At 39.4% G+C, this 21210-nt stretch overlaps 1 protein-coding gene across 1 annotated transcript in view; it reads right to left on the bottom strand.

Annotated features, from left to right (window-relative positions):
• LOC145247430 (rap guanine nucleotide exchange factor 4-like) overlaps window positions 1-21210 on the bottom strand; it is a 1873173-nt gene that overhangs the window by 916294 nt on the left and 935669 nt on the right. The window contains exon 3 of the mRNA XM_080109188.1: window positions 10781-10869. Coding sequence (XP_079965314.1) covers window positions 10781-10869 — 89 coding nt within the window. The remainder of the gene's footprint in view (window positions 1-10780; window positions 10870-21210) is intronic.

The raw sequence follows: 21210 nt of genomic DNA, 5'->3' as shown, positions 1-21210 counted from the left end.
CATCTAGCCAAAACCACTATCAATAATTTCCCCCACTCTTTATCTGTGCCTAAACCTAAACGTACATTCCATGAACAAAGCTTCTTTCTTAGAACTGCATGCCTGTGGAACTCTGTTCCGTTGTCCTATTTTCCAACTGACTATAATATGGTTATCTTCAAGTCCAACATCAACAAATTCTTCATGAGCCATCCCTTTAAGTAATTCAATTTAACAAATTTCCACTACTATCGATGACTGACATGTTCCCCATGACCATTGTACACTCATTAACCTTTATCCTCGAGTGGCCCTCGCGCCTTGATAAGTAGTGACTCCTTTGTAAAAAAAAATTGAATCTTTGATTCCTCTAAGGAACTACTTTCTCTGAGAAATGCATGAAAAAAGTTTTTTGGATTTTTTTGGCTTGAAGATTTTTCTCAAAAAGTGATTTACTGGTCTTCTAATGAGCTGCATGAATTAAAAGATCCCATTAAAAAAAAAAAAGTGTTTATTTCTCTCTCACCGAAAAAAATTAGACACCAGGGTCGGAAAATGGGATTGAAAAGTCAGCGCCCTCGGGGTAGGGCATTCTGACCTGCAAAAAGTGCCTGGGCAGCCCCGTCGGAATTCCTCAGTGAGGACGCCTCAGGCGATGAGCAATACACTAATCCCTTCTAAAGGATAGAAGGCCAAGCCTGAGAAGTTGGACCTTCTAGAACTGCACAGAACTAAACTCCCACGGCAAAATCAACAGGAACCGGATCATTACAGGAATGCTTTAATCTCTGTTGATTTTTGGTGGCTGAGAATAAAAATTCCTAGCCGAGTTGAACCGAAAGATCTTGTTAATTATGTGTTTATTCCAGGTTGTAAAATTACATTGAATTATGTTGAAGTTCGGAAAGAATAAAGACTTGGCCATTGGAATTTTAAATAATTCTTTTACTTTAAATAACAAAGTGCCGCTAGCGTATAAAACAATGTTCTTTATGTAAACAAATAGAGCTTAGGCGTTTAGACAATGTTTAATCGTTGTAATTTCGCACACCCATTTCAGCAGCAACTAAATGGCCTAATGGTTGGAAGCGCTGACTGTCGCCACCTAGGCGGTCGAGTTTCAATCCTGGCTTGAGGTAGTTGCTAGTCTAGCTGCACTAAAGAGCTGCGATGCAGAGAAACAGTCTGTCTGTGGATGACTATGCATGTATACACTGAAGTGCACTGTATGTGACAGATACCTTTTGTCAAAAGCTGGTTTAGTTAATCATATGAAATCACACAATCAAAGTCAGAAACGACAATCTTATGAGGAGGCTTCTACAGCACATCTGGCAACGCTGTCATATGTGTGGTCTAATCTGCAAACCTAAAAGTGGCCTGGCACGACATTTGAGGATTCACAATATTATCATGCGATCACCTTTACAAGAAGGAAGGTTTTTTTTTATGCCACATCAGTGAACTTTCATGTAGGCACGAAAGCTGGAGTCGTCTACGTGCACACGGACGCAATAACACTTAAGGAAGAGATGGCAAACTTCTGTCAAGAAGTATCAATCATCATATATGTGTATGTGTGTATGTATGTGTGTGTATGTGTGTGTATGTATGTTTGTGTGCGTGGATGTATATATGCATATATATCGCTATTCAACATTCCAAAACCAGATGTAATTTTATCAATCATATTTTATTCATATTTTCTATGAAGTATGTCTCACATGTATTTCATTGAATAGCGAAAACCCACTAAACAACTCATCGGAGACAAAAAATATATACCTGAGAAAATAGGTGGATAGATTTTTTTCTTTGGAATGGAAAGGATTTAGTAAGAAAAAATGTTGATAAAAGGAAATGGAGATGTTTTGGTTTTTGTTTATACGAAAGTGCATTTTTGCCTAAATGCAAGTGGTAACAGAGAAAATTTGAAAAGCATGATTAATATACTGTTGAAATTTCTATTTTTTTTTTTTTGCTTTTCCCATTAAGGAGCGAAAATTTTTGTCGATTCCTATTACCTTTATCCATCAAATACTAACTTTATTGAAGGTAAATGGAAGATCATTCAGCATGACAACCGGAAGTTGAATTGTATTACATTTTTTACTAAACGCACAGAAGGACACTTCGATGGCAACAACGAGTCTGGAGACTCCAAAAAAGAATTCTGAACCTGATTGATTGATTAGTAAAGTATTATGTATGCCTTTTAATATCTATTGGCAAATGTTTAAAAAAAAAATTTTTTTATTCAATTTTCACCCCAAACAAGGCACAATGCCACTTTGAAGTAGGGGGCTATTACCGGTGACATAATTTGCAAGGGTATTGTGAAGAGAGACGAGTAGCAAGATGTCTGTTCACATTACACTTGAACTTCTGCATGTCAGTACAGTTGGGAAAGCAGAATCCCGGAAGGGAGTTCCAAAGTCTAGCAGTTCTAGGGAAAAAACTATTGGAGTAGAAGGCTTTTTTACACCTAGGGATCTCTACTGTGAAGGGGTGGAATTTAGCTGCTTGTCGGGTTTGTTGGGGGTATTCACGTCGAAGGGGTACAAGTGCTTGTAGTTCGTCAGAGCATTCACCATTAAAGTACTTGTAGAACAGGCAGAGGGATGCAACATTTCTTCGATGGGACAGGGGCTGAAGCTTAGATGAAAGTTCAGGACCTATCAGGTTGGTGACTCTTTTTTGAACCCTGTCAAGGAGTGAGAAACAAGTAGCCAATGTATGGAAAAATGAGATTTTTAAAGGGTACATCTATCTAAGTTTGGATGAACTCAAAGCTGTAGTTACTAAGTCTGCAGAACAAAAAAACAACAAAAAAACAAAAAAAAAACAGATAGAAATAAGAAAAAAGTATGTAGAAGTTAAGGTTAAAGTTTTCTTCTATTTGAAACAAATTCAATTTCTTATTATTTCTGACGACAAGATCAGTAAAAAAAAAACACATGTGAAGAATTTAATCTTGTTAGTAAAATAATTCCTCTGTGAAAGAATCTCGACAATATCTCTCCCTTCTCCCTCTCCCCTTCTCCTTCCCTCTCTCTTCAAATAGAAATATCTTCGACTTCTCTCTCTCTCTTTCCATCGTACTCCTTCTCTCTTCTTCTGTCTCTTTCCCTCCTCCCCCTCTCTTATTGCCCCCCCTCTCTCTCTCTCTCTCTCTCTCTCTCCCACTCTTCCATCCACTCAGATATTGTTAAGATGTCTTCAGACATTCTGTGCGTTTAGTAAAAAATTACTTCTTTTGTGAATATCTCCACCTTGTATCTCTCCAGCTCTCCCTATTCCTTTCTACCTAACTCCTTCTCTCTCTATCCCTTTATCCCCCTCCCTCTTCCTTGTGCTCTTTCTCTCTTACCATTCCTTTCTTTTTCTTCCTCTCGCTCCATCTCTGTCATTTTCTTCCCGCCCCCAAGTATCAAACATCATTAAGATGTGTTCAGACATTCTGTGCGTTTTAGTGATAAAAATGTTATTTCAAAGTTAATATTCCAGACAAACTCTATAATTTGCATTTTAAAGGTCACCTTTCTTTCGTCTGCAACTCTGCAAAACAAGCCCAACAATCTTCAGTCGAATCTTGCATAAAACCACCAGCTCAGAGCATTCCTGTTTTTACATGCAATATCCAAAAATATACTAGAAAGCCATTATGTCTTGGAATTTTTTTTACGATAGTAAACTTATATTATTTAGATTATTTAGACCACTGTTTTGTCCACATGGACGCATGTCACAATGAATAAAGTGCTAAGGTGGTATTCACATCTCAATACGTTTAGACACAAGATTAGGTTAGGTTTTAAAAAGCAAACCAACTAGGAGAATGCACTTTGGCCTACAAAAAATGCTTGAGCCACTTCGTTGGCATTTCCCAGTAGGGGTCTCTCAGGCGGTTAGAAATAAACTAAGACAGTTAGAAATAAAGAAGCCCCTTCTCAAAAAGAGGTGATCAGACGTTGGGAGGGTGGATGGTTTAGAAGTGCACAAAACCATATCTCATCCCGACAGATACAAGGTCATCATCCTGATCTTAAATGGTAGACTTGCATCAAATCCGTTGCCAAAGTCGCCAGAAAAATGGTTGAATCATTGTATAGCTTGAAAAGTTATTTAATTTCTGATTCGATCCTCTACCGATATAAGAGCTAAACATGTCCTAAAATGGAGTACTGTTGCTACATTTGAGAAGAGTCTACTCAGAGTATCCTCTCCTGCCTTGATAAGGTACAAAACAAGCCACAAAATCTGGTGAGGGATGTCCTCTTCTTCTCTCTGCTACCTTTTTCTCATAGAGCAGACATAGCGAGTCTATTTCCGTTCTATTTTTATTTTCATGACAAGTGCTTGGCCGAGCTTCAATCTATGATGTTCCCTGTAAAATATTAATGGCAAACATTTGTACAGCTATAATCGCTACCAACAATTTCCCTTACTCTCTCTATATATCTAAACTAAACGAAAATTTCATGAGCAAAGCTTCTTTTTTAGAGATGCCTATCTCAGGAACAAAATACCATGGGATTGCTTCCCAAATAACTATCAAATAGTAGTTTTCAAGTCTAATGTAAACAAATTCTTGTTGAGACATCTTCATAAATAATCTATACCCAATTTACACCATTACCGTTCATCAAGGTGTTCTTTCATTAGCCCTTATTCTTGAGTGGCGCCTGGGCCTTGATAAGCGGTGAGTCCCCTTGTAAAAGAATAAAAATGACCAAAACTTTGTAAGGTAAATTATAAAGGATGTATCCTTAACTAGTATGAAACGTTATTCTGTCCCAGGATAACGTGTTAAGTAATAATCGGTTCTAAGTGACAGTTTTCCGGAGGTCGAAATTTCAATGCTTCAAACAGGTGATACTAAGAATGTAACCAAGAATTACTTAAGACTTCTACCCAATCATGGCTGACAGAGCGAGAACAAGTTACTATTTACATCGCTTGTTGAAATTAGCTATTCTTTTGCCAATAAATTTGATTTCCTCCTCCTCCTCCTCCTCCTCCTCCTCATCATCATCATCATCATCATCATCATCATCATCATCATCATCATCATCAGTTTAATGTTCGTTTTATATGCTAATATGTTGAACGGCTTTGAGAAAATTGTTTCCAAACTAACCTTTTGCAAGGTCATTATTTATCCCGCTTTTTCTCTTGATCATTTCATCCCATGTTTTCCTTAGCCTTCGCCTGCCAACTAGCCCTACTATTTAGTACAAATAACTTTGTGTAAAGTATAAAAAAGAAAGAAATTGCTAGTCAGAATTAAATATCGATTCGTTAGATTCATTGCTATTCAAGCCTAACATAGAAAATCCGACTGACATTTATATGCTATATGTCATGCGTGACATTTTTTTTTTTTGCGGGGGGAGGGTCATCTTTTTAATGTACCTATTTACACTGTCTCCCCACAGGACAGAGTTAGACACCAGGGTTGTTTTTTAACGTGGAGAAAAGGTACAAAAATAAAAAAAATTGTCTCAGCTGTGAAGGACTGCTTCTCCACCGAAAGAGAACAAGAAATGGGAGTGCAGCATCTGAAGAACAGGTACTACACTTTGATCTTGGCCAAAAGACCAAGTTAGATTGCACCTTTTTAATGTAAAGAACATGGTGTTAGTATATAAAGAAATATATTGCTAGTTATATTCAAATATCGATTTTTTAGATGGATTGCTATTTATAGTATATAAAGAAATATATTGCTAGTTATATTCAAATATCGATTTTTTAGATGGATTGCTATTTAGGTCTGTCATGGAAAATCCAACTGAGATTTATATATGAGATTTCATGGAGGCATTTTCGGGGCTTCACCTTTTTTTATTGTAAAGAACATAGTGTAAGTATAAAAAGAAATTGCTATTTAGAATTAAATATCGATTTGTTAGATATGTAGCTATTTTATATCTAACATGGAAAATTTGACTAACAGAGGCTTATATTTAGAGCTATTTAGGTTATTATTTAAAATTGTCTACATTGTAATAATCTTCCTTGTCAGAATAATTTTCAAAAAAAAAATAAAGTGAATTAGACGTTTTTAGTGTAAAGAACACGGTGTATACATAAAAAGAAAGATATCTGCCAATCAGAATCAAATATCGATTGGTTAGATGCGTTGCTATTTAGGTCTAACGGGGAAAATCATTAATATAACATTTATATATTAGATTTCATAGATGACATTTTTTTGGAGGGGGTCACCATTTTTAATGTAAAGAACATGATGTATGTAAAGAAAGATATTGCTAATCATATCAAAGTATCGATTTGTTAGATGCATTGCTATTTAGGTCTGACTTGGAGAATCCGACTAACTTAAATTTATGTATTAGATTTCATGAGTTATTTCATAAGGACAGACGACTAAGTTATAAAGTCATATATATTTCAATAGTATTTCAATTATATGAATTGACAGTATAATTGTTATCTGAAACTGACACAATAAACGATCGCACACTATCCTCTTCATCCTCGGACTCGAATATAAATACGGAAAGATAACATGCAGCTGGGAATGACTAATTAATTTAACAAATAATTCAATAAACAAAGTTCAAAAGCAAAAAAAAAAAGCAAAAATTTCTACTTATCTTAGAATTGCCAATATTTTGACTAAGTTCTTTAGTTGCTGCTTTAGAAGCAGATCAGGTTTCATGAACAATAAATCCAAACAGAAAATTAATTTATTCGAAAATAAACTCCATAATATTCATGATACGAATGACAATAATATAAAATTAGTTTCAGATATTTTTTCTAGCAATTTTCATAATTCATAATATTAATTCAACAAATAACTGTCATAAAACGTTCTCATAAGTAAAGAAACTGTTTTCATTTCATTCGTCTTGTTCACTAATAATAATTCTGATTTTGTTTAATAATAATAATAATAGTAATAATAATAATAATAATAATAATAATAATAATAATAACTACCAGAACGCTCTCTTTTTCTCCCTCTTTCTCATCCCCCCCCAAAAAAAAATAACAGATATTATTAAGATGTGTTAAGACACTCTGTGCGTTTAGTGATAAAAATGTTATTTCAAAGTTAATATTTCAGCCTGGTGCTACCAGATCAGGCTGTCTGAAGTTATCGGCTCCCTGGGATGGGATGGAATGCACCTAACATTGATGCTTTTTGTTTTTCTAATTTCTTTTGCAAAACTTAATTATGTTCTGCAAAAGCAAAACCAAAAACAATAACCCACCTTTCCCCACTTTTCCTTCTTCCCATTTCCCTTTTCTCTTTATCTTCACCACAACCTGACTGGTTTCCCAACTTAAAATGTACCAAACATTAATACTGTAACCCTTTTCCCTCTCCCATTGCAAAACTCATTCATGTTCTGCAGGGCAGAGAACAAAAACAATAAAATCCACTATAAACAACCAAACCAAACCAAACACTAGAAATTAGCAATTGAAGATACAAAGAGCTTGAAGAATAAAAAACTTCTACAAAATAACTGGATGCAACATGGATACTGTTTTCAAAATAACTGGATTCAGCATTAAATAACCTGAAAAGGGTTGATATACCGTAAAACCAAATAAGCAAACAAAACCTAATATTCCAGACAAACTCTATAATCTGAATATCCATTGCATTTTAAAGTCACCTTTCTTTCGTCTGCAACTCTGCAAAACAAGCCCAACAATCTTCAGTCGAATCTCGCATAAAACCACCAGCTCAGAGCATTCCTGTTTTTACACGCGATATCCAAAAATATACTAGAAAGCCATTATGTCTTGGAATATTTTTTACGATAGTAAACTTATATTATTTAGATTATTCAGACCACTGTTTTAGTCCACATGGACGCATGTCACAATGAATAAAGTGCTAAGGAAGTATTCACATCTCAATACGTTTAGATACAAGATTAGGTTAGGTTTTAAAAAGCAAACCAACTAGGAGAATGCACTTTGGCCTACAAAAATTGCTTGAGCAATTTCGTTGGCATTTCCCAGTAGGGGACTCTTAGGCGGTTAGAAACGAACTAGCCCCTTCTCAAAAAAAGAGGCGATCAGACGTGGGAGGGTGGATGGTTGGTTCAGAAGTGTACAGAACAATATCTCAGCCCGACAGATACAAGGTCATCATCCTGATCTTTAATGGTAAACTTGCATCAAATCTGTTGCCAAAGTCGCCAGAAAAATGGTTGAATCATTGTACGGCTTTTTTTTTTTTTTACACAGTGGTCACATCTTATCAAGGCTGTGAAGCCACTCAGGGATAAAGGTTATTGCAAGTACATTACGTTAGTGTGGAGATTTGATCAAGTGTTTACTTAAGGGGGCAGTTCATTAGGAATTTGTTAACGTTGGACTTGAACACATCCAAGTTGTAGTCAGGTGGGAAGTAGGCAGACGGAACAGAGTTCCACAGGCGTGCAGTTCTAAGAAAGAAGCTTTGTTCATGGAATCCACGTTTTGATTTAGGCACAGATAAAGAGTGGGGGAAATTTTTCACAGTGGATTCGGCTAGATGGGTGTTTTTTGTGAAAGATTATTTGAAAGATATTTTATGCTCGAAAAGATATTTCACTTCTGATTCGATCCTTTACCGATATAAGAGCTAAACATGTCCTAAAATGGAGTACTGTTGCTACATCTGAGAAGAGTCTACTCAGGGTATCCTCCCCTGCCTTGATAGGGTACAGAACAAGCTTCAAAATCTGGTGGGGTATGTCCTCTTCTTCTCTCTGCTACCTTTTTTCTCATAGAGCAGACATAGCGAGTCTATTTCCGTTCTATTTTTATTTTCATGACAAGTGCTCGGCCGAACTTCAATCGTCAGAAAGATGGACAGCGCACCCTAAAGATAATTGTTTTGGGAATTTAGAATCTGATATGCAGCATCCTATATTGAAAGGGTTCAAAATAGACTTCGTGGCCTGGTGGGAGATGTCCTTTTCTCTTAGCTGCAACCTCTATCTCACAGAAGAGATGTTGCGAGTTTGTCTCTGCTTTATCGTTATTTTCATGGAAAGTGTTCGACTGAGCTTCAATCTATGGTCCCCCCTCGCCAAACTTTCACAAGAAACACTAGACTAGCTGAAAACATTATCAATAATTTTCCCCACTCTTTATCTGTGCCTAAACCTAAACATAGATTCCAGATTGATCAAAGCTTCTTTCTTAGAACTGCACGCCTGTGGAATTGTCTTCCGTTTTCCTGCTTTCCAGCTGTCTATAATATGGTTGTCTTCAAGTCCAACGTGAACAAGTTTCTGATGAGCCGTTTCACTTAAGTTAACAAATTTACTGAACTTCCATTACTATCGATTACTATATTGTCCTTTTGACTACTGTACACTCTTTAACCCTTATCCTTGAGTGGCCTATCGGCCTTGATAAGTGGCGACGCCTATGTAAAAAAAAAAAAAAAAAGCATTGCCCAACGAATCTGACATTGCTGCAACATGGTGTGTATTGATGGGATTCTTGAGCTAAAACTTTGGTGTCTGGTATCGTGTCTTGCTACTTGATTCTCATTAATCTACAGAGGAAGCTTATGAGTAAAAGATTCACTTTCCCGGCATGTCTCACATATATAGCTCAAGTTTCGCAGACATACATGAGGATGGTAAGAATCACAGTTCTGTATTCTTGAATTCATTAACATTTTTACACAGTGGACTGGAGATGTCCAAAGGGTTGCGCTAGTCTTGGTGATATGACTTGTGAAAGGGATATGTTCGTTTGAATAAGCTGAGTGGTCTTTGCTACGTTTTGAGTAATAAATTGGTAAGTCGCTTGACTGATTGGTTGGTTGGTTGTTTTGTTTGACGGCATATCAACCCTCTTCAGGTTATTTAATGCCGAATCCAGTGATTTTGAAGAAAAATTTTTTAATAGAATATATATATTTTTTTTTTTTTTAAGTCACCTTCTATTCAACCCATAGTTAGGACCCTAACAAGTACTACCACTCTGGGTCAGAGTGGACCTGGGAGCAATGGCAATTAAAGGGTGGCTCCACACTCTCCAAAGCCCGCAAGCTGGGGCCTCACCATCGGATATAGTTTAAGGTCATATCCAGGACCCCGCTTGACTGAACAAGTGTTCATGATCGGAGTTGGTATTCCTTAACATGAGGCTTGCAGCATAATTTTGACGTCTCTTTCCTTTGTGGCTCCACCAGTCAGTATTTATGACTCAAGCAGCCAATCATATTTTTGTAAGGAAGAAAAACTTGGAAGTACTCGTATTGATTAGACCACTTTACTATCGACTTTATCGCCTATGCCTTTAGCATATAATCTATATATATAAAAGTGAACATGTCTCTGTGTGTGTCTGTGTGTGTGCATTTACCTACGCAATAACTCTGTCAAGTTTAAGTCTACAGACTCGAAATTTTATATACAGGGTACTGAGATTTGGGAAAACCTGGGTGATCGGTTTTCGGCCAGAAATTTGGCTGTTAAGGGCCAAAGTTCAACGATTTGACCTTTAAGAACTCTACCAAACTCCTCCGCCAATTTTGGGTCTAAACACTTGAAACTTTAGGTTCCTTGGACATGGATCTAACTAAATAACTTGATTTGAGCCAAAACAAGAAATATTAAGAGGTCATAATAGGGGTCAAAGTTTAAAAAAAATTGACCTTTTTTTTTTTGCTCAACATATACCTCCAAACACCCGGGCAACGCCGGGCACCCATTCTAGTATAAATATAATAAATAAATGGTAGATGATAAGTTAAAAGGCTACTATATGACATAAGTATAATATGAGTATAAATAAATGTACTAACCTTTTGATCTCCTGTGTCTGATAAGTAAACCTGCAAGGTTCCGGAAACCACTGTATACCAGTTTGTACCAATGTCACCTTGCCGAAATACTAGAATAAAAAAAAATACATATAAATATATAAATTAAGAGCATAATAATAAAAAAAAATAATTTTCGTTTTTCTTTGAGGATCGCTGAAAAAAAAAACAAAACTAAATGCAATTATTTAGACTTAAGGTAGACCATTTTCACCATTTCAGTACAATTTAGTGACATTCTGTTTTGTCTTTATAGTAAAAAGAAAGATGATAGAATTATAGCCAGTAAATGTAAAAGACATTTTAAGTTTGTAATTTGTAACAAACGATGAATCTTTGCAAGTTTCTATTGCTGAAATAGTTATCAGACCAGACAAAGATCAAAAGGTATTTAATGATTTTCAATAAGATTTTTTTTTAACGATTTGGAAAATTTTAAGTAGAACGACCTGTGAATGTTAGAGAGAGCAAGGTGGACCTGGGAACCACCAGGACACAATGATGTCATAATCCCCGGGGAAAGCTAACCGATATTCACGGTGCCTGGAACAGCCAGAGTCACCAAAGAAAGGCGTCATGATGACGTCAATCCCCAGGGAAACTCTGACCCATGTAAAAGTTGGTTATAACAAAACCAGCCGAGAAGAATAAACAAAGCTGGGCAAAAAGAAGGTGATGAGGTCATAGTTACAATGTAAAAGGACAAGCGACATAGTCGAAAAGAGTGAAGTCAGAGGTACAGAGCGACAGAGACAAACCGAGAGAGAGTTTTGCAACCTAATCTCCTCCAACTAACTCCACCTCTGATGCGTAATTGTTACTTGCATTTTGATGGGTGTAAAATAAACAAGCCATATTTGAAATCGTAAAAAAGTGTCTTGTGTTCATTTAAAATTAAAATAACTTTTCGTAGATACGGCCGAGAAAAACTAATAACCACAAACTTATTCATATATGTAACATGAAGTAAATGTGGTATTATGGTGATTGATGATATCAATTAAGAGTAGGATAAGCATTTGCTAGTCATGGTGACAAATGGTGACCAACGACACTCATTTTCATACACTTTTGAATGGCCTTGTGTCTAATTTGTTCAAATGTTAAAATGTAATTGTTAAAAATATTTTGTGCAAATAAATATTTCAAGGTGTAGTATCTGTTCTGATATAAAACGTAGTCTGTTCTCATGAAGTGAACACCGAGACAATTTTATTTTTTATTTCAGTCAAGAGTACTCCTTTTTTGAAACTGGATTTTTCCCCATATTAAAATCCGAAGGTATGTCTGACTCTGCTCTTGTGGGGAGCAGGTAAATAGGGTTGTATTTATTTGCTTCCCCACTAAGCAAATTAGGTACAAGGCCGTTTTTTAATGTGGAGAGAGAGAGAGAGAGAGAGAGAGAGAGAGAGAGAGAGAGGGGGGAGGGGGAAGAGAAAAGGGGACCAGCTCCCGAGAGATGGGAAATGGGAGCTGGATAGTGATTTGCCAGCTGGCCCATGTAGGGTTGCTCTTACATGGACCAGAAGATTGCCACAAGGGCAATGGTATTTGATTGCAGCATCTGCCGGAACAGATACTACACTTTGAGATATTAAATCCTTTATTCATGTTAAAAATACAGTGAAAATCAACAACGAACAAAAAACTTAGGCACATGGCCAACTCAAAAGGGGGGATTGTGGGGGGGTTCGTTGGTCATCCTTGTCACTCCAGAACTAAACAAAATCAAAGATTTCTCCCAGCTAGTATCTTCTTTCACCATAATACTGCATTCACCCTTTCATCCTGGGGGACGTCCTACTTAACTTCCAATTTTTAAAACATTTTTTATTGACGTGTAAAAACAAAAAAGATAACAATAAAATGGTACAATAATTCATTTATTTTGTTGAGGGTGGGGGGAAGAAAAAACAAAACGTGATTAGTAGGACCCTCCCAACCCCATCTAGTTGATAGACTGCCTGTTCCACTAGGTTTGTAAAAGGAACCTCGCTTCTGTGAATCAGTCTCTAAGTGGGGATGCCCTCTGGATGCGGGTGAATGGAGAAAAGAAAATTTTGTGGGTAAGGGATGAGGGTTAATTTGTATTTCTTTCTCTCCAAGATGGATGAAATTTAGAGGAAGGGGTGAAAACAAAAATTGAAAGTAGGAGGGGATGGGGATCTTGGAGGCGTGCTAATCGGGGAGGGATGAACATACACTCAGCTAGCTGAGAGGCTACGTGTTTAATTTTACTTTACGTTCCATACCTAGGCGGGGAACACGTATTCAAATTTGGCTCCTCTTCGTACACACAGACTTGCTACATGTATCCATCTTCTGTCAAATGCCACATGATGCAACCTTCTTCTATCACATCTGATCTTCATCCGTAGTTGGTGTTTAAAGAAAGCGATCAGATCCTAATCATAAAAAGACAACACCTCCTGGCAACCTTGCAGACGTGACGTCCAAATCACCATTCTTGCCATGGCCAGGATCATAACGTAGACCATTTGTTTTCGGCGGCCTCACGTTGTCCACAACATTGGATACAGTAATTGGGCGAGGATGCTCAGGATGACATACGACCAGTACTGGTGGAGTTCACGGCAATCAAAGAAAGCGTGATCAGTCGTTTCTATGGCCGTTGTTCCACAACGGGGGACAATCAGGTGACTCCAAAAACCCGGAACTGCATTGTATAATGTTGAGTGGAAGTGCATTTCGGGCCAATCGCAAGGTCAGAGAGAACTTCGAATTTTTCAGATGACTCAAACCTGGCGCCCAGCTACCCACGGAGCAGATCTCATTCTGCTGCCAACCCAAACACGCGCATAGCAGGTTGTCGGCGGCCCCCTTCAATAGATCCCTGTGGAGTTCCCTACGGGTAGCAGTCACAAGGTCACTGGACCTTGGTAGTCGTTTTAGCGTGGCTCGTCACTCTTTCATGTAGGCAGATGCTCCTCCGCGGCATGCGACTGCTCTCGATAGAAGGGTCGAGAATGAGGTCGGGGAAGTCGGCAGTAACCACGGGGTGCCATGGTTCGTCATCTTGCATATACTGGCTCAGGAAGGCCAGCCTCTCAGCATCTCGATGACGCTTCAAGTCCAGCATTCCCAAGCCTCCCTCACACAGGCATTGAATACAGACCTGTCTACTCACCCAGTGTCTTCCTCTGTCCCAAAAAAGTGAGGACAAGAGTTCAACGAGATCTGTTACGTGTTTTGCAGGCAGGGGAAGTACAGCCAGTCGGTAAAGGATGAGAGGAAAGACATAAGTGGTGAACGCCTCAGCTCTACCTTTTAAGGAAAGTTTCCTAGGAAGCCACGAATTGACTGCAGCCTCCACCTTGACCGTACCTCCAACCAATTTTTGTCAAGCTGGAGACCCATTCCGAACCACAAGCCGAGGATCTGAACTGAACCATCCGTCCAGCTGAAGGGTGCCGGGAGGTTGGAGTTGCTACTCCAGGCGCCCAACCGCAGTCCTATCGACTTGCTGTGGTTTATCTTCGTCCCTGTAATTCTTTCGTATCGAGCGAGCGCCTCCGACACAATCTCAATGTCTCTGAAGCTTGACACAAAGACCGTGACATCATCGGTGAATGTGGATATCTTGGCGGCTGAGCCACCAGGTATTGCAATTCCGCGCAGGGTCGAATTTGCCTCCCCATGCCTCAGCCTGTGGAGCAGGGGCTCCAAAGCCAGGACATAGAGCAGGGGCGACAGCGGACAACCCTGACGAACCGACTGAGAGATAACAAAGGGTTTCAAGCACTTTCCGTTGATTTGCACAACGGCTGTAGGCTGTCGATACATCATGGAGATCCACTTGCAGAAGTCCGGTTTGAAACCGGCGGCCTCTAAGACAGATGCCAAGAAATGATGGTCGACCCTATCGAAAGCTTTGGACTGATCTAAGTTGATCAGCGTGGCTTCCGTGTCGTCATCTATCCCTCCCTCTAGGATCATGCGGATCAGGTGCAAGTTGTTCTGAATCGATCTCCCCTTCACAGCGTAGTTCTGTTCTGGTTCAACGAACTCGTCGATAACAACCTGCAGCCGATTCGATAGGACCTTGGCCAAAATTTTCAACTCTGTGTTTAGCAGAGTTATGGGCCTGTAATCATCTAGCTCTTCCCCACCATGCCTGTCACCTTTCCTCAGCAATGTGATCACTCCCTTAGTGACTTGCCCCGGGATGGATCCCTGCGCAAACCAATGGTTGAACACATCCGTCAGAAGAGGCAGAAACATGGGCGACAGCCTCAAATATAGTTCGTATGGCAGACCATCAAGTCCCAGTGATCTGTCACAGCTGACCTGCTTCAGCGCAGTAAAGACCTCCTGCTCCGTTACCTGGCCCTCGCAACTAGCTGCTCTAGCCGACTCGAGGCGGGGAGAGTCAGCCAAATAGTCGAAACTCAAGGACCGGAAAATCGGGCTGCTGCATAAAACGCTCCTCGAAACGTTCTTGAAACCCCTCGCAGATCTCCCGAGTCGATTCCAGGGTGCGTCCATCCAGATGTCTTACCTTTGCAATGTACTTGTCCGAGCCACACCTTGAAATTTCACGATGCATGTCAGTGTTGGAGTTGACTGCTTCATTACCTTTCTTAGCCTAGTCCTGACTACTTGACCTTCATAACGCTTGCTATTCTCACGCAGAAGGTCCTGCTTAGCTAGTTCCTGATTAACCCTATCACCCTCCCCTGTAGCCCGGGCTAGTTTCTGCTCTGGCTTCTTCTTTGTCTTGGCCTTATCTATTGCGAGGCACTGGGCATACTTGACGGAGAAGGTTCTAATTTTGGCTTTTAGACCTACCCACCACTTACTCCCGGTAACCATCCCCACTAGTGCTTTTTTAATTAATTGTATTAGCTTCTCTTGGAAGTCTTGTATCTCCAGAAGAGAGGTGTTTAACTTCCAGTGAGCCACTAACTTAGGCCTATTTCCTAGCTTCAGCTGGGCCATAACTAGTTTATGGTCCGTCTGGCCTAGCCAATTGAACATGGGACAAGATAAGAAGTCTACTTCACCTCTACTACACTTTGATCTTGGCCCGAAGGTCACAAAAGTGCCAAGCAGGTAAATTGGGACACAGAGTTATAAATGTGAAATGAAACTAGTCAGATGTTGATTAAAACCAGAACGAGCAGCATCGTGTCTATATTTCTTTCCCCTTTTCTCTTTCTTTTCTACTTGTTAGCCAAAGGCCACGAAAGAAAGGAAAGAAAGCAAAAAGGTCAATTGAACTGGTCAAAATCGAGAAAGTATCTGTTATCAAATTAGTACTCGGTGATTTGGATACGAGGTGCGTGCAATAAGTAATGCCCCTGACCCATTTCCAGTTGACTGATCTAGCTGAAATTTTGCATGTGCAGTGATTTATATCTCTACGAGTTATGTGGCAAATTACAGCTCTGAACTAATTGTGGTTTCTGTTTTATAGGTGTTTGAACTGAGTCAGGTGTGAAATGGAGCCTGTTGAATATCGAGCAGTGATCCAGTTTTTGTATTGGAAAGGACGCACACCACAGGAGACTTTTGATGAAATGAAAGAAACTTATGGTGATAATGCCCCATCATATGGCCTTGTTAAACGCTGGCATCATGAATTCAAACATGGTCGGAAGTCTGTGGAAACAGCTCCCAGATCTAGTCACCCCCCCCCTTCTGCCATTAATGAGGCATCTGTCCGTCAAGTTGAGGCTGCCATTTTTGAAGATCGGCGCATTACTATTCGCCAAATAGCCCAAGATGTCAAGATTAGTACAGGGTCTGTGGAATCTATCATTCATGACCATTTGCATATGCATAAGGTGTCTGCCAGATTGATTCCCAGGTTGTTCACACCATTCCAGAAGCGAGAACACATTGAGTGCTTGAGGATGAATTTGGACATGTGCAAAGAAGATGAATCAAAGTTTTACAAAAGACTGATTACACAGGATGAAACCTGGGTCCATCACTATGATCCAGAGACCAAAGCCCAGTCAATGCAGTAGAAGCACTTGGGCTCACCACCTCCAAAGAAGGCAAGGGTGCAGCCCTCCGCTGGCAAGGTCATACTCATAGTCTTCTGGGACCAGGAAGGAGTAGTGATGACAGATTTCCTGGCAAAGGGTACCACAATTACAGGAGCCTATTATGCTTCACTTTTGAGGAAATTAAGGGAAGCTATCAAAATCAAGAGGCGGGGCAAGATCAGCAAAGGTACCCTCCTCCTGCAGGACAACGCTCTGGTCCACAACTCGCATGTTGCCAGATCAGAAGCACAGGCGTGTGATTATGAAATCCTTCCCCATCCCCCCTACTCTTCTGACCTTGCACCCTCTGACTTTTACCTCTTCTCAGCCATGAAGTTGTTTTTGAAAGGAAAGCGTTTCCCAGATGATGCAGCTTTGATTTCTGAAGTCACGTCGTGGTTGGAGGACCAACCTGGCGTGTTCTACAAAAACGGTCTACAAAGCTGCATCAAACGATGGGAGAAATGCATAACTCTGGGTGGTTCTTATGTAGAGAAAGACTAATAACTGTGCCAAGTTTGGTTGCTCTACTGCTATGGGAAGTGGGTCAGGGGCATTACTTATTGTAGACCCCTCGTAAATGACATTGCTTTATATAACGTATTTATACATGGTATATGTGTGTGCGTGAAGATTAATGGAAAGCAGCAGATTACCGGCACAATAAAAACTCATCATTAGAGAGATTAATATTTCGTCTTTATTATTCAAAGAAAAATTTTCAACAGAAATGAATTAATAAAACCAAATGCGAAAGATTTGAAAATCTGTTGAGTACGGTGACGAATCGAAGATTAGAATTAACAAAGAAAGTTATCAGAAATGAGTTATTTCGCAGAAATATTTGACATTCTCTTTTGCCTGATAATTATTGAAGATGATAAGAAATTGCACAAAGCTAATTATCTAAATGCTAAAGCTACAAAATTGATATGTGGGGTGGGATTATTAACAAGCGATCGGAGGGGGAAGGGTCATCAAAGAAATGACTAGTTTTGCAAAAATGACCTTTCCCTAAATACCAGTGCTGTATTTTGATAACATAAGTATGATATCCATCTTTGAAAGCTGCTGCTGCTGATGATGATGATGATTATCATCATCATCAGCAGCAGCTTTCATCAAACCAATGATGATGATGATGATTATCATCATCATTGGTTTGATGTCCATTTTACATGATGCCATGTGTTTGGCGATTTTTAGAAATTGATTTCAAACCCAACCTATCTCTGACTAGATCTTTATTCATCCTTCTTTCAAGACCCTTTTTATCACTTCCTCCTAGCTCAAACTAAGATCTAACTATGACCTTCACCTTCACCGAGGTGCACGATTTATATGATCTTCACCGAGGTGCACGACTTGACACACAAAAAAAAAACGCCTCTTAATCACCTGCTAACACACGCGTCACTGTAACGTCCAATGACAACAACAACAACAACAACCTTCTCACTCGACCTGCCTTTTATACCTCTATCTCAATCCCTTCTCTTGCGCATGCGCCTGTAGATTCCTGACAACCTCTTATAAAAACCCAAGTTTTATGTCGCGCATGCCTATACAAGGCACAAACACGTGGGCGTTTGTTGTGTTGGTAAGTACTACACTAACTAACATCAAACACAATTTATCTTGAGAAAAAAATTCTCAAAGCTCAAACTAAGATCTAATCAAGATCAAATACTCTTGAGGTGGAAGCCATGTTTAGTTTCAGAACAGTTTCCGATGGTTAGTTGTTCTATACAAGTCCTGAGGGTGACTGGTTCTTAGTAGACAGTTATTGAGTTCAGCTTTTTGACTTTATAATTTTTGTAGCCACAGAGCAAAAGATTCTTCCCGTGTTGACACGAAGAAAACATATGCAAGGTTGCTAAAAAAAAAGGTTTAATTTTTATAAAGTAATTCTGCTTTCTGATTGGTTGGTAGCAGAACGTGAATTAATTTGATTTGTCAGTTCCTATAAATAGAATCTCCCAACTGTGAGGGACCATTACCCCATTACTCGTGATGGGGAAGGTCTCCTAGCGGCTTCGGCTGCAGGGAGACAGGGTAGAGTACTCGTCAAGGATTCGTTCTTGACACTCAGCCCGACAGATGAGGGGCTGAGATCCGGCCCAGCATCTGTCGGACTGAGGTACACTGCTTGGGTACTACCTAGGAGGTCCATCTTCCCAGGCCTTGCCACCGGGCTTTCGGGTGGCGCAAGTTAATTTCTTGTCGCCTGAGGCGCCCCTACTGGGGAATGCCGACGGGGGTGCCCGGGCAATTTTTATTGAGGCGAGAGTGCCCGTTCTTTAGGGGAGCTCACCTGTCCTGCACCTTCCGGCCTTGTGCCACATTTTGCTGTAGTGCACAGCAAATAAATATCTACCCTCCATTACAAATCCAAAATATTGCAACAAATACAATCTTTCATGAGAAAAAAATGCTATGAGGAATTTAATGGTTATAATTAATTTTGTTTTAATGGTGGCATTAATTTTGTTTTAAAAAAATGTTGCTGGATATGCATTTGCACCTGGTATTCATAAACGCAAACACAATGTTTTTGCTTTGTTAGTTTTTTTACAAAGGAGTGACCACTTACCAAGGCACAGAGGCCACTCGAGGATAAGGGTTAATGAGTGTACAGTAATCAATGGGACAATATTGTAGTGATCGTTAGTAGTGTAAATTTGGTAAATTGGATTACTTAAGGCATTGGCTCATCAGGAATTTGTTCATGCTGGACTTGAAGACAACCATATTGTAGTTAGTTGGAAAGCAGGAAAACGGAACAGATTTCCACAAGTGTGCAGTCCTAAGAAAGAAGCTTTGATCATGGAATCTATGTTTAGGTTTAGGTACGGATAAAGCGTGGGAGAAATTATTGATAGTGGTTTCAGCTAGACGAGTGTTTCTCATAAAAGTCAGGCTAAGGGGGACCACAGATTGACGCTTAGATGAACACTTGTCATGAAAATAATGGAATGCAGAGACAGGCTCTCAATGTCTCTTTTGTGGGAAAGAGGTTGCAAGGAAGAGAAAAGGGCATCCCCTAATGGGCTACAAAGTCTATTTTGAAGTTTGTCAAGGCAGGATAAGGTCATTCTAGCAGCTCCTGGCCAAATGTGGCAACAGTGTTCCATCATTGGACGTACCTGGCTTTTATATCGGTAGAGAATTGCATCAGAAGTGAGCATGCGGTAAACATGTTAATTTACAGGAGTTTAGTCTTCAGCGGACTGGATGTAGCATCATCAAGGAAAATTATCCTGCATGACTACCAGAAAGTGCACTGCTCCAGTTAATGGGTAATCGTAATCCATTTATTGTATTTGTGCACATAAATATCATCAACTGCTAAAAGATTTACATTACAGTGCCTGGAAGGAATGGATCAGGAGAATCCAAGATTAATTCTTAAACTGTTTGATCGATTGCTTGGAGGTAAATTAAAAATTATAGAAGTGATTTACCTCATCAAAGAGGTTAGGAGCAAGACCAGGGGAGGATTAAAAAGGCAGAGCACTAGAGGAAGTGCACTCTGACATATAAAATTCCTCAGCAGCCCCGTCGGCATTCTCCGATAGGACCACCCCAGATAATTAGTGATAAACTAATTTCTTCTCAAAAGGAGCGGTTAAAGCCTGGAAGGCTGGACTTTCTAGAACTGCACAGAACATCTCAACAAAAACACCTAACTCGAAAATGGCTGAAATTCTTGTCAGTCTATAAGTTAAAAAAATGAGAATAAAAATAGAGTTTAGGGATGGGATCAGGATTACATAGGAGTCACCATTGATTCCTTGGCAACGCCGGTAGTGTTGGCTACTCGATGATAATTTCGAATGAACAGATATTTGCGCAAAATTAATTATCTAAATGCTAACGCCATAAATAGATATAAGATGTGGTGTAGGAGATAGTAACAAAAGAACTGTGTTGCGGTCATTAATACATCGGTCAGTTTTGTAAAAATGAACTTCTGTTTAATATGATCCAAATATTTGGATAACATAAAAATGACACTTACCCGTGAAAGCTGGCACGAGTCATGGGACAAAATAATGAAGTCAAATTGGCACAAATGAATAATAAATGGATATATTTACATGTTTTGCATCGTTCTTTTCATGTGGAATAAAAGACACTCAAGCTGTCAACCCCCCCCCCCCAATTTAACTCTGTGTGTGTGTGTGTGTTTTGTGTTTGTATGTGTGGCCCTCCCCCCCCCCCACTTATTCATAAGGCTAGCATTCTTACTCAGCGTTTCCTAGGTTTATGGCCTCCCCAAAATAAAATGCTTATTATTTGAATTCTTTGGACTACTGTTCTCATCTTAAATGCTATTTCCACAACATTTCGGTGGATATAACCTCCGACCTTCTACAAGTGTGTCTTGTCGAGCTT

This window comes from Euprymna scolopes, chromosome 25 (assembly GCF_053919585.1).
Source record: "Euprymna scolopes isolate OS-2025 chromosome 25, ASM5391958v1, whole genome shotgun sequence".
NCBI classification, from domain to species: domain Eukaryota; kingdom Metazoa; phylum Mollusca; class Cephalopoda; order Sepiida; family Sepiolidae; genus Euprymna; species Euprymna scolopes.
This window is presented reverse-complemented; position numbering and strand designations above follow the sequence as displayed.